The sequence below is a fragment of the Dermacentor albipictus genome, chromosome 5, assembly GCF_038994185.2.
Source record: "Dermacentor albipictus isolate Rhodes 1998 colony chromosome 5, USDA_Dalb.pri_finalv2, whole genome shotgun sequence".
Lineage (NCBI taxonomy): Eukaryota > Metazoa > Arthropoda > Arachnida > Ixodida > Ixodidae > Dermacentor > Dermacentor albipictus.
Window position 1 is genome coordinate 51030320 of NC_091825.1, and position 14115 is coordinate 51044434.

Below are 14115 nucleotides of genomic sequence, written 5' to 3' on the forward strand. Positions count from 1 at the left end.
TCTGTCCCGCAAAGCCAACTTTTTGCACTGTTTGTGAAAGCATAGATGACTGGTCCTGTTGCCTTTCAAAATTCTACCGGTTTGAACATTGACAATTTTATGTAATTAAAGGCCAACTGCAAAGACCTTTCACTTGCGCTAAATTGACTGTAGATGCCTAACGTTTACTCTCAAAGTAATCTTGGCAAAGCTGCAGGGCTGGTAAGTGCCTAATTTTGTTATTAGCAGCTGTTAAATAGTGCCTATACACATGATGCATACACCTGGCGGCAAAGTGGTAGCGACGTGGATGTGGCGCATATTGAAGAACCGTACGCAACCGTTGATCTCTCACTTGCACCATGTTGCACCTATTTAGCCAGGCGCATTGTTCGCTCATCATTTGCGAGTTCATGGGCGTCTCTTTCAGCTTGCGTTTTCCCTGTTGCGCTCGTGATTTGAGCTGTTGCAAGAATGCCAATGCGTTGCGTGGCCGTCGGGTCTTCAAATACGACTTGAGCATGAGCAATGGCTGTGCCGTACACAAGGCTGCGTAGAGAAAGGCCAAACATATCTTTCTTGTCCCAGCTTTCCGAGCTCAAGCATGCACCGCGGCACAGCAGGCAAGTGCGACGTGGACCAGCCAACGTGCACAAAGCATGTCAAATGCAGTTGACGACGCTGCACTTCAACAGCACAATTACTTACCCCCATAAAGACCTGCTTGGCAAACGCTTTCTCAAGTTAACTTTAACTACAATATGCCGTGATGGTGCACGAAAACCAAAGGTAACGTTCAAAGATCAGTTGTATTCAAAGGCGATATTCTCAAGGGATCAATTGCGGTAGTGCATCATCGTCAAGATGTTTTGTGCGCGTCTCTACATTGGATGCGTTGAAGTTGACGAATGAAATCCTTTCTGACACAGCACCAGAAGCGAGCAGGAACTGCATGTTGCATTGGTCATGAAGGAGAGTGTGACGTGGCGGCAATGGTGTACGTGCGGCGCCAAGCCATGCAGGAATGCAATGCCCACCACAGCGAAATGGGTGAAAATTTATCACGGCCGCAGTCTTGCCTGTCTGGCCGTGAGTTTGTGCACACTTAGCGCCGAACGCCTCTCGCCCGGCTGTGCCAAGCCTCGGCTAATTATCACCCTTCACTACAGATAGCGGTAGTTGTCTGGTTGGTCTGATCGGTTGACGAGTTTGGCACAGTCCGGCGCTTCCAGTGTGCCAAGCAGCGGCCGGTAAAGTCGGATACGTCATGTCGGTGGCGCCAAGGTCGCTGAAATTTTATCCTGCATTTTAGACGTGACTCACGGTAGCGCAGCGATCAGTTCTTGTCGCAGCGCTAGCAATAAGTCAAGTGAACAAGCGCTTCTTTGTCGAAGGCGCAAACGCAAAACGCTTGCTTCAGTGAACCTGAACGGCATGCTGCTGGTCAGCCAAGCTAGCACACGATACATCCTGTTCCAGTTGCTGCGGTGTGCTATAGGACATTTCTATTCCTGTACCAGCCACACAAGATGGTAGAGCGGCCAATTTTTGACAATTTAACATAACTGCACCATGCATGGATCGCGTCTGCATTAAGCCGGACTATACCGCTGTCTTAGCTTGGCCACCCCAATGCGCTCTTCAAGTGGAGGCAGAACGCATCAAGGCTCTGCTGTTGAATGTGGACAACCAGATAGAGAAAATAGGCTGGGCTCAGAGAATACTTCGCAATAAAAAAACATCGCAGGTGTGCAACTGCGTTGTCACAGTGCACGAAGCAGCTGACAAAGTATACTAACTCTGGGACTAGCAGATGTGCAGGACCTGTTCACTGATACGCCAGAATGGAATAAAAGCAAGGAAAGCAGACAGCATGGGCGCTGCTTCTCCACATTCGTCACTGTGCATTGCTTCCGCCGGGCTATAATGGCGTCGTTTTTTTTTCTGATTTCGATATGAAAAACATAGATTTTTGCAAGCTCTTTGTGGCGGATTGAGCTGCATTTCAAGCGTAAGATTTTGCACAGAGGCTACTGCATGTCTAAATTATCTGAAACTAGGCTTTCTACACGGTGGAAAATTTCGTCTTTAAGATTTTACCTGTCCTCTTCATTGTAACCCCCATGCTTCAAAAGGAAGGAATTTGTATTGGATCATGTATTGCTCCTGTTTAAGTGATCTGTTTTTATCCTTCTGTGACAAACTTATTTCCACATGCCTTGACACAGCATGTGCAGCTAAGGTCAAAAATTTTTCAGATACATTGATGATTAGTATCATGGTGCATGTTGGCCAGGTGGGCTGGAGATACCATCATCAGTAAAAAAAAATCCATTCCTTAGCTACAACTCGGCCCATTCCAAGGTTGTAACAATGGCTATGGCAGAAAAGTGCATGCGGGCTGCTCTCAGTTTTGATTGGCTAGGCTGGGCTGCGCATCCGCAGCAGCGAGGCACCACAGCCAATCAGCACTTCAGCAGCAGATGAAATGGAAGTGTCCACTAGGTGGACTCATGCAGAATACCTCCCCAGGTTGTGTGCAGCTTTCAGCTCCAAGTCATACACATCTGAAATGCTGGCTTTCCTGCGGGATTGTTGGCTTCATTTCTAGGAAACCTGATTAAAGAAGTGAATTCAGGGACCCATACATGCAACAATCAGCCTGAATACAAAAGGGCGCGCCCTGTGGTTGTGCCATATGTTTATGACCTGTTCCACCCCACCGCCTCAAGAAGGTGGCTGGGAAATGCGGCATCCCAGTCATTTTTTCAGCACCTGGTAAGCTTGCATGTATGTGCAGTATTGGGAATGGTGCTGCCAAGGCCGGCTGCACTACAAAGCACGCAACACATTTCGTGGAGTGCAGAGTCGGTGTGGTGTACCGGATCCCGCATTCATGTGGTAAATGCTATGTCGGTCAGACCAGTCCCTGCATCAATGAAAGGTTGAGAGAGCATCACGCAGCTGTTAAGTCATTGGCGGGGGCCGACAATTGGCAGATCACTGCCAGCGGTGCTCATGCATGCCCGACTTTCAGGGCACCCATGTCCTTTGCAGCTATGTGACGCAGCAAGCTAGATAGATCTTTGAGGCCTCGTGCATTTGCAATGAATTGATAAATGTGGGAGTACACCTTCAGTGACCTTGCATGCAAAGGAATAAGTGTATCTCAAGCAGCACATGAATTCTATAGCGCGACAACTGTGCCTTCTACTTCTTTTTGTAGGTCGCTGCACAACTATGTATGCTGCTGTTTTCTCGTCATCAAACCTCCAGTTGATTTCTAACACCCGTCCAGTCTATATCTCTCTTCTTTGTGTTTGCATTCCTTAGCGCTTGTTGGGATGTCCAAGACACTTTCAGGACTGACTGTTCGGACAACCTGGAGTAGAACTGCATAATTATCTCGTGCAGGATGAGCCATGGGATGGAGTGACCAGCAGCGGCTCTTCCAGCACACTAGCCGACCAGCAGCAGGTACACCTCATTTTGCTAGAAGTACAGTTAAACCTCGATATGACGAAGTCGGTAAAAGTCGGTAAAATTGTCAATTTGTTTCGTTATATTGAAATTCGACCTTTTATGCAAATAAGTACAGTCGCTGATCGATTTTTCTTACACGGAAAGGGGCCGCAGAATTTTCCGAATTATCGGGCAATCGAAAAAAAAGTAAGCTTGAATGAGAAAGCAATTCATGTTGATAAATTTGGGAGTCTGTGGTGAATGATATGGTTTCGTGCCACATATGTCAACAATATTGTTACATTGCAGAAGTCACATATAAAGATGTATTTACAATATTTGCAACAGAGACAATGATGCACAAACAAGATGGCTGTCAAGACCGATTCCCCCTCTACATGTCAAATAGTCTTCTTCTGACTGGCATCACTCTTGGTTGCGCCGTAACATAAGCCCCACCTGTAAAGGCGCCGTCTCAGCGCTAGCTATAAGGGAGGTGAGCTTGCGGCAAAGTAGGAAAGCAAAGCAGCAAAAAAAGCAACAGAAAAATATGAAGGGGGGCCCGTGACATATGCGTCATGCAATCCTCGAGCTCTGGTATGGGATAACGCAGGGAAAGAATTTTGCTTGAGGAGGCTAGGCAGGGCAAGTGGAGAGTGTGTCTTGGCAGTGGCCCTCTCCTCCTGAAATCATGGGTTCGTGGCACTGAAATATTTTTGTCTTGGCTAATAATGAAGAAATTTGAAAAATTTTGCAGCAAAGTGCTCCCTAGAGGGCACGTAGCAACTTACAGCGTCTAACCGAAATTTGCTATGTGGCCTAGTGAAGGGCCCTTTAAGGGCAGTGAGAGACATGCATTCATTTTTTCGAACTGCCCAATTTTTAGGACTTTTTGCGGCCCCTAGGGAGTATGAAAAATTGCATGTTGGCTGTACAACTAAGAGGATGCTTCAAGTGGTCCATGGGGCGAATGCGCGGTGGAAGGAGGACGAGAACAGAAGCGACCTACGCATTGAGGAATGAACAGGAAAGGAAGTGCACTGTGGCTTCTTTGAAGGAGCTTGAGCTCAAATAACAAAGTGTTGGCTGACGTCGAGATGCCCTGCCCTTCTGTTTACTGTTTAAATAATATAAACACTAGTCCTTACTATTCAAATTGTAATAAGTTGTTTTTTATTTAACATGCTTACTACAGAGTGGCAGCATTGGGCGACATGGTGTCAATGCGTTTTGACCTAAAACGAAGTTCTGTGTCACTCGGGGAATTTCGCAAAGGCACCCAGGAAAATCTGGAAAACTCAGAGAATTTGGAAATGTCAACTTGGTAGACACCCTGACATCCCTAATTGTGATTAGATGACGTCACATTCCATTGTGCTCCCACGTACTTCTCATGCAGCTGGAAGGATCCACGGCTGATAGCACGCCACCACCCCTTCCACCACGAGGTAAGTTCTAATGTTTATCATACTCAGAGTTGGTGCCTTTTATAATCCTTTCCTCGAAACTGCTCTGAGCAGTCACAAAAAATCGGGGGCAAGATCAAGGCATTCACATGCACAACTCGGTGAATAGGAAAAAAAAATTGATCACATTCCAATGCTGCTAATATGGCAGCGGTGCACCAGATTGGACGAAGAGGCCGCGAGTTGATGCCATCGCCTGAAGTATAGCCTGTGCTAATAAAGACTGTGGATCTCAAGCGAAAAAGTAATGCTCTCGATGATGAGTAAGAAAGAATGAGCGAGCATGTTTCAGAGATTCAGATTTAAACAAATTTTGCAGAGTGTAATGCAAGATTTTGCATTATGCCATTGGTTAATACTGGGTGCGTCTACAATTTTGCATCTGCATCGTTTGGGGCAACCAACTTGGCCACCATTTTATTGTGAAGAATCGCATGTGTTGCTTAGGCAGGTTGTTTTTGAAAGATTGACATGGAAATGGAGAGCAAGTAATTTGTCGAACCTTGCTATAACAAACACAGATATAATAAAATATTAGATATAACGAAATAAATATAAATTTTGGTTTGCCATGCTTTATTTCACTGGAGTATCTACTGCTATAACGAAATAGAGAATATAATATTCAACTCGGTATTGGTTATACCCAAGAAAATTCTTGCTTGTGGGCGCCTCAAAATCTCAAATACTGTCGCCAACCATTTTTTTGAGATGCCTGATTTTTCATACTTGTGCGATTATTTGGACTTCCCTGCTGCACTAGAATAATGATAACCGATATTTCGGATGCTGCACAGCATTTCAGCCATGAACTGCGCCCACGATGCCGCAAGCACAGAAGTCATGAACAAATTTGCCGTCCTGTTGACTGGCACGAAACTGCAACTTTAGTTGCAGACTCCCAATGAAGCAGCAATGGTTAGGCTGAGCACTTTAAGCAATGCTGCAAGCAGAATAGTTTGTGACACACTGTGACAGGAAGCTTGTCATCAATATGTTCCGGTGCATGGACTGCATTTGTCGGCAGTCGAGCAGGAGATTAAATGCACAGGCTCCATTGACGGCCGTTGTAGTGGAGGACAGGTCCATGTGTGGTTACTCCATGTCCGAAAAGTTTGCCTGTGGTGAAACTCGGCAACAGCTACTTGAATTGACATGTGGGATGCACGTGTGATTTTGGTCAGTGGCTTGGCTGGCTAGATGACAGTCGTACCGTGTACACCAATGTGGCGATCCCGCGTGGTAACACCGTTCGCACAGTTGCGTATTTGTTGCTCTGCTGACCATACACATGTATCACATTTCTTGCATGTATAGCCCACGCCAAAAGGTTGAAAATTTAACAGTATTATCAGGGTGCAGATTATATGGAAATTTCGTCTTGAGGTGTGACTTCACAGCAATGCGCAATATGCTAACGTGAAAGTACACCTCAAGGCACAGTTCTCTCCCATCTGTGCTTGACAGCAATCCTTTACAGCATAGTAGAAGATTGTCGGTGTCGCTGAAAATGAGTGAACAGAGCCGTAGGCTAAATATGTGACGTTAAAGAGCTGTGCATCTGCGAGACGACTTTTTTTTAATAAATATTTCAGTGTTGTTGTCTGCTGTTATTTCTGCTGGTTATATGGGCTGATTTTGTTTTCTTTCCAGTGTGCTGTAATTGGGGGCGTGGGTTATATGAGAACATAGGTTATACACGGAAAAGTAGGGTAATTATTGTTGCTCGTGTGACTTGTATTGGCACAGCAAGACACCGACGGGCCATCAAAATCCACAGGAAACCTTTTGCTGGCCCGTCGGAGGCATGCTGGCTGCTTTTCTTTTGCATGATCTGATCGCAATTTTTTTTGCCTATATCTACGTGTATGCTTATAACAAATATAAGATATAACGAAAGTATTTCGTGGCCGATGCATCTTCTCTATAACAAGGTTAGACTGTAATAAACAAAATGCATTGATAAGCAACCATATGCAGTAGCGAGCAGCAAATATAAATTATTACTGCACAAGCAGCTGACCTACCATATCTAAAACATTGAACCGTTAAGAATTATCAGGGCCAACAAAGTTTCTAGGACAACATAGGCTCTCCAATTTAGGTAAAGGCCTGGTGAGAAGAAAAATTAGTTTGCAATATAGTATTTTGCTAAAAAATAAAATTGTGTCACTCGTCTCATTCTAGAGTAGCAGCTGTAAATTGGACTTCTGGAATGCATTCATGTTACTCTGCTCTGCACAACGTTGAGGACGATGAGCACGAGCTTGGGGCTGAAGAAGACGGCTCTTCAGTGACTAGTCTGCTGTAGAGGTGTCTTTCGTGCAAGGACACATGGTATGGTCGCCTGTGAATAGGATGTGCGTCACCGGTCTCAATACGGTGTGTCATGAAAGAGGTCTGGCCTAAAGGGCAACCATTCAAGTAAAAAATGTCGCTGAATATGGAGAGCAGGTTGCATAACTGGTTGGCATGGTGAGGTGGAAATTTGGGAGCATTCATGTTTGGGAAGTGAGGAAAGACAGCCAGCAAAGAAGATGAAGAGTCAGTGGGAGACGACGTAATATCAGCAGTCAAGGCTGATAATTGGCAATCTTGGGAGGAGGACAGCGTACCTATTCCATGCCTTCCAGTAGAATGTGGTCACCCATTCTGAAGTTGATGAAAGGAAGGCTGGTATTCGTTGATAGTGACGACGGTTTACAGAAGAGCAGTGTGATGGGCAAAAAGGACATCCGCAAGAAGAGACACAACATAATCACCGTCAGGCATAGGTGGCTTGTAGAGCGAGTCAAATGTGCTCGTTGGAGCACAGTATGCTGGGAATTACCTCGGGAAGGTCAAGACAAAAATCAAGTTGAACAAGTTTGGCGGAGCAGTCATTAAGGGCAGAGTGAGTGGATAAGAAATCAAAGCCTAGAATAACATCATGGAGACATTCTCGAAGAACAGTAAACAAAACAGATGTTTGGTGGCCAGGCCACCAGCACAAATGCAAGTGGCACACATTCCTATTGTGGCCAGTGTTCTTCCGTCAGCGACTCGCACAACACAGGACACCGCAGGGGTCAGGACTTTAGTGAGCTGTCTACGTAGCTGGTTGCTTAATACAGAGATGTGCACGGTGGTATCAAGCAGAACAGTAACAGGGACACCATCTACATACACATCAAGTAAATTCTTATGCGTCGGTAAGGTCAGAAGAGAAATTGTAAATTCCAAATACAGCACAAAAATACACATACGCATAAAGAAGACATGAAAGACACGGACAAGCGCTACTACCAACTGTTTATTTGAATCAACACACCCTCCGATTGTATAAAGTTAGCCACGCACAGGTGTCACGTCCCTTATCCTATGTGAAGGTGATAAACATAACTAAAAAGGGTGAGCAATACTGCTGCCTGCTTTAAATGGCAGAATTTAAGAAGACCAGTTCGGCACTGTGCAAAAGAATAGATGCTTCGCTTACACAGATAGGGGAATTTTCGTGGATATGGAATGCTTCTAGAACCATGTGGTTTGCAGGCATGCCTGAGATAGTAGTCGCAGAAAAAAGTGTCTCGCAACCACACGCGATGATATGGGCAACCAAATGTGCATGTTTGTCCTCTTTTTTCTTAACATTTAGCGCATGCTCCATGAGCCAGTCATTGATGCACCATTCGGTTTGGCCGATGTACACATTTCCACATTTCAAGGGAAGTGAATATACCACTCTTGTTGCACACCCTGTGTGGGGGTGTTCATGTCTGGTTTTGCAACCTTGCTTGCTGTCAATGCAAATGCGAGGGCAGAGCCTGGCGTTGCAAAGAAGGGATCGCTGGAAAGGCGTAGGTGTCCGATCAGTTGACGGAATGACAGACTGAACTCCAAGGTTCGCCAATTCGTCGTGCACGACCGACTGCATAAAGGAAATGGTTGCTCAATAATCGTTCGAATAGGTCTGGAAGCCAACTAGCGCCGCGGCTTCAATCTTCCAGTGAAGGATACAAACGAGGTTCTCGGACGTTGACAGCCGATGCGCAGAGTGAAGGTCCTCGCACGACAATGTAGCAGCCGTATTTAGAAGATGCGGGATCTGGTGTGTGATGCGACGACTTTTTGTTTTTTTTAAGGATTGACGTTCATTAATGACGTCGGTTATAGTGGAAAAATACTTGTACATGCGAAGCTTAAAAGCGTCATCCGCTATGCCCTTCAGTACGAGGTTCACTTGTTCTGGCGTCCTCTTGTCAACCTTGTGGCAAGTGGCAAGAATGACCTGGATGTATGTCGCATATGATTCACTCGTTGTCTGGATGCGGAACCCAAGCTCTGTTAGCGCAGCTCGCTAATGGCCAACAGATTTGCCTGTTGGGCGGAAGCAAGGTGGGAAATGTATTTACAGTATTTACAGTATTGACAAAGAAGTCTACAGCAGGCTAGTCACTGAGGTGTCGTCTTCAGCCTCAAGCTCGTGCTCATCTTCCTCAACGTTGTGCACAGCAGTGTAACAATATTATCGGCAATGATGTCATGTTGTCAGACATATTATGATGCCATTCCCTATATTTGAATAAAAAAACCTCCCTGAGCAGTTCTTTCTTTTTTTTTTTCCAGTTTGGCGAGTGTTGCCTTTTTTCATTGTTGCCTTCTTTTAGTGCTGTTTCCTGCTGACTCTTGCATGATTTCGTTCAGTCACAGAGCTCATTCAGTGCTTCTTCAGTACCACTACTACACGTGTTGACCATATTTGCCTCTTTTGTCTTTCCTCTATATCTTTTTTGTGATTGCTCTGCTTTGCATTCCTGTGCCCTTTCCTCCTTCTAGAGGCAGTTGACACCCTGTTTGTCTCATTTGTGTTTTCACTTTAATAGTAATAACAATAATCAATGCTTATTATAGTGCCCCAAAACACATATAGGTACTGGCACGCATGGCTCAATGCATAAATATGAATGAGCAGATCACAAGGCTAAACACAAACTACAGAAAGGTAAAACGAAAGCGTTATGGTTATGTGCCTTGAAACAAGTAGAGCTTCGTACAAGATTTGTATAGAAGACAAGCTACAAAATATATTCATGACTGAACGTGTAAAACAAATAGTATAATAATTACGTAGTGTCAGGCTCTAAATGAGCTCGATCTCGCTGCAGTGCCTCCACCTGCGGAGCCGCATGTCATCCGACCAACGTCGGCAAACCGCAACTCTCTCAAGCATGGGGACCCTCCTGTGCCTTGCAAGAATGCAGATCCCATTAAAGAAGAGGCAGCCAATGGGAACTGCACATCTCTCAGTTCCACATATGAAGATGTTTAGCCAGCGTCTTCTTTTTTTTTCTTCCCTCTTTCTTTTATGTCACTGTCTGGGTGGCATGTTAGGTGGTGACATTGAAATGGAGGTATTTAGATACAATAGAACCCACCCATGACCAATGCAGGTTAAATCAATGCATCCAGCATGTCTTTCTTTTTCTTTTTTTTCTCTTCGAGTTTAAGATAAACAGTGGAGTTGTCGCCTTTTGCTGGTGACGGCTACCTCTTTCCCCTTGATTGATAACATAAACTAAAAAAAGAAATACAAGTGCTTGCATGAGGTAATGCTTTTCAGCGAGCAGTTATGGCAATAGGGATCATAATTTTAGTTTTCGTTTGTGTGATGAAAGCAAACGCTTATTACAATGTTGTTACACAATGCAGTCATAACTACTGCCAAGATTTCTAGGACACATATTTGTATTTCTCCTAGTGCTCTGGTTGTATAACGTCACCTACTGGTTGACTTCTGTTTTACGATTTGCCCCTATTTTCTTATAAATTTATTGGTACTGATAGGAATTTACAGTGCTACAGACTGTCCCAGTTGTCCCTAGTTTACTGGCTGAGAGAATGAAAAGGCAGAGTTTTTTCTTTCTGAATTTCGTTCCATAACTGCAGCATTGTGGTTAGTGTAATGTCACGAATTTGACAGTGCTTCCACTTATTCAAGCTGTTTCTTTATTTTTTATTATTATTTTTTTAGAATAGTATTCTCAGAACTCACTAGGCTATGTACTTGGTTCCTTAAAACTGCAGTACAGTCCCAATTTTTAAATATACTAGTATTATTTACTGGGGTTTCGAGCAGACGTCATATCCAAACCTTGCAACATCACAAGGAGACAGTACGAGAGCTCCAGTCCCAAATTTATTTTTTCAGTCCTTTTTTTTTTTTGCTTACCCTTACCAAGATGTAAGACTGACATTTCTGGTGTTGCAGAAAATTACTCTTTTAATAAGTATGCTAGCAGTTCTGCAAAGAAAGGAAAATGTGCCGCTTGCATGCATGTAAAATTGCAATTTATGCCTTAAGAGGAATTTTCACCCTCAAATCACAAAGCTGTGATGTCAACCTGGGCTAGAATTGACTGACACCAATTATCAGAGTAGTGAAACAAAATTCAAGGACTAGAGCAAAATGCACTAATTTTGCCACAACTGCATTCCAGCTGGCACTGCGCTTGGGAGGAAAAGCGCAGAAACCATCCTCACCGTGTGTCAACCCTCTGCTTCTCAAGAGCAGGCATCAACTTTAATACAAGGAAAGGAGTGGAAGAACAACCTTATGATGTCTTTCTTCAAGGCAATGAGCTAAACTTGCTTGGAAATGTTCATATGCTCTAGACCTTGTTTCCTAATTGAAACAGGATAAGGAGGTTATGGACGTTTCTATATATTGGGGCAGCAAGTACTTTGATTTACTGTATGCACTGTAGTTACAATAATGTTCTTCGCAGCATTCTTCTGCACGCACTGATTTTAACCAGTTGTGGGATTATAATTATGACATTTCCTTGTGATCTAAGTATTTTATTAAGTGGGTGTGAATGTGTTGTTTTGCTTTAATTTAAAAATATAAGCATGACATTACATTGACAGCACTGCTGTTAGGTTTCCTGTGATGTATTCTAATCAAATGCACAACTTGCAACGAATATAGTCTTCCTTCTGGGTTAAGGTATTTAGAAATCTCATCATAGACCAAGGAGGAGGTTGTGATCTGTCCGTCCACTAACGCACTCTCATAGCTTTACACACTGGGCAACATTTTTCAGTTGCAACTGTCGGCATGTGAGATGTGGCAACAGCAATTGTATCAAAACCAAAGAAATAGTATGTGCAGCTGGAATGGCTTCGGGAGTGTATATAAATTATAGGTATTAATATACGTATAACTATGGCCATGACTTGACATCCATGGAAGTCTTAACTGTTCTTGTAATGGTTGTCAGCCTATGTGCTGCATGACTGCTGTTTTCTATTACAGTATTAAATAGTTGTTTCTACCCTCTGAATACATTGTCTTCTTATTGGTTCTCGGATCGTTCTTTGGCTGTAATGTTGGCAGCTTGTCTCCACTTAAGATCACCATTCTGTTTTTACAATGGGCTGCTAGTGCAGGGCGTGCAGGTAAGGAGCACTGACACAAAATTTTAGAATGAATGTCCCTTGGCAAAGACCCGCAATTTGACAGCAAATTAGTTTTAGCCTTTTTTAAGTTATTTTAATGTACTACAAGTTACACACCCATGTGATCCTAGCACAGACTCTAATTACCTGCGACAGCATGCATAGCACGCGCTTCGCTGTCCTTGCGTTCAGGCCTCCGGTGAGGCAGTAGTGGTACTCTCAAACTAACACCACTTATCCTCTCATTGCAATAGCAATTGTATGGACACTCCAGGCGTGTTTATGCAATCGCCGTGAAGTTCCGTGTGAAGTCCAAGGGCATTAGAATCGTAGCCATGTGGTGTATGTGCGAGTCAAAGCGTGCGAGGGTGGATCTGGCGATTGCAGCTTAATCATGCGCATGCAAGCGAGAGAAGCTGGGAGGAAGCGCGCCGTTTTCCATCTCGCAAGGATCCGGGCGGTCGGGGCGCGCGCTCTACTCCAGGCAGTGTGCGCGCCCGCCCGAGCCGCTGTATCTTGAAAGTTATCTGCAACAGGGACAGAGTGCGGCCGCGCCCTCTGTTTACGCGGCTTAGCTTGTGTTGATGCAAGACAGCACAAAGGTCAATTAGCACGCTCCTCCTACCGCACTCCTACAGCTCGTCCTCGCCCCGGATGTTCTGAATGGCCGGTGAACTCAATTCGCTGGCCATGAGGAACGCTGAAAGAACCTGCAGAGTATTGGTGTCGAGCCTCGTTTGACGAACTTCGGGATCATGGGCCCTGGAGATTATACGTCAAACAAACAACAACACAGCGCTGCACCACGCGTAAGCGCAGGCTCTTCACCCCTGACTCGCCAGGCTATTACTGAGTCAAAATGAACCCTGATCTTTTATTTCCCCAATTTTGACTAAACAGTTCCAACCACCTTTTCAAACCGCTATCTATTTCTCCCCGAATGCCGACAAGACCAGAGTACCATTGTTGTTGCTAAACAAAGGGTCGTTGTCGCTGCAAACAACAAATGAAAACAGCCGAACATAACTTAAGTGGCCTAACTACACGAACAGCATGTTTGCAATCTATCGCAGTGGCGTACTTATTGCACGTATTGGTGCCACTGAACAATCTGGTCAACCTCACAAGTACGTAATCACAAGCGCACTAGCCTTGTGGTCACTAAACAGAACGCGTACTTCCGTTGTAGGCAAACTTTTCATTTACGCTTACTCACGTTTCTTCCCTGAAAGTCCTACAGGACACGTGACTTAAACGAACAATTAAACTTGCGGGACTTACACACTCCGCAGAACCCTTAAAATAATGCGTCTTTTAATAACTCGTTCCACGCATACTTACCCGAGAAGTCGGAATACGGCTGCCCTCAACACACACGAGCAACCCAGTCATAAATCTGCTTCCTTCCGTCCACACAGGACAAGCGCTAATGGAACTAAGACCGCTTCACGGTGCAAATCATGCACTCACTGAAAATCTACGCGCTTAACCTTAGAAAATAAAAAAACACATAAAAAAAGAAGGTTAACTAAAACACACGCGCGTTACCATAGGCCTCTCACCGATAACCTTGACCCTCAGGTTACACACAAAAAAAGAAAGCCTATTTACTCATTAACGAACACTCGCGAGACTACATGTTTACACAAACCTCATCTTTCAAATCTCGGAGCTTCTCAAACGAAAACACAAACAAAGCTCAAACCTTGCACATTAAAAGAAATCCTAGTCTCAATTCGCGAAAACTCCGATGCTCAAAATAAAAAACAAA

General features: G+C 44.4%; 1 protein-coding gene across 1 annotated transcript in view; it reads left to right on the forward strand.

Annotated features, from left to right (window-relative positions):
* Positions 1–12229, forward strand: part of spg (dedicator of cytokinesis spg) — a 180427-nt gene extending 168198 nt beyond the window's left edge. Inside the window, exons 34-36 of the mRNA XM_065428472.2 lie at positions 3394–3456; positions 4841–4889; positions 10052–12229. Coding sequence (XP_065284544.1) covers positions 3394–3456; positions 4841–4889; positions 10052–10215 — 276 coding nt within the window. The 3' untranslated portion in view covers positions 10216–12229. The remainder of the gene's footprint in view (positions 1–3393; positions 3457–4840; positions 4890–10051) is intronic.
* Positions 12230–14115: the final 1886 nt, after the last annotated feature.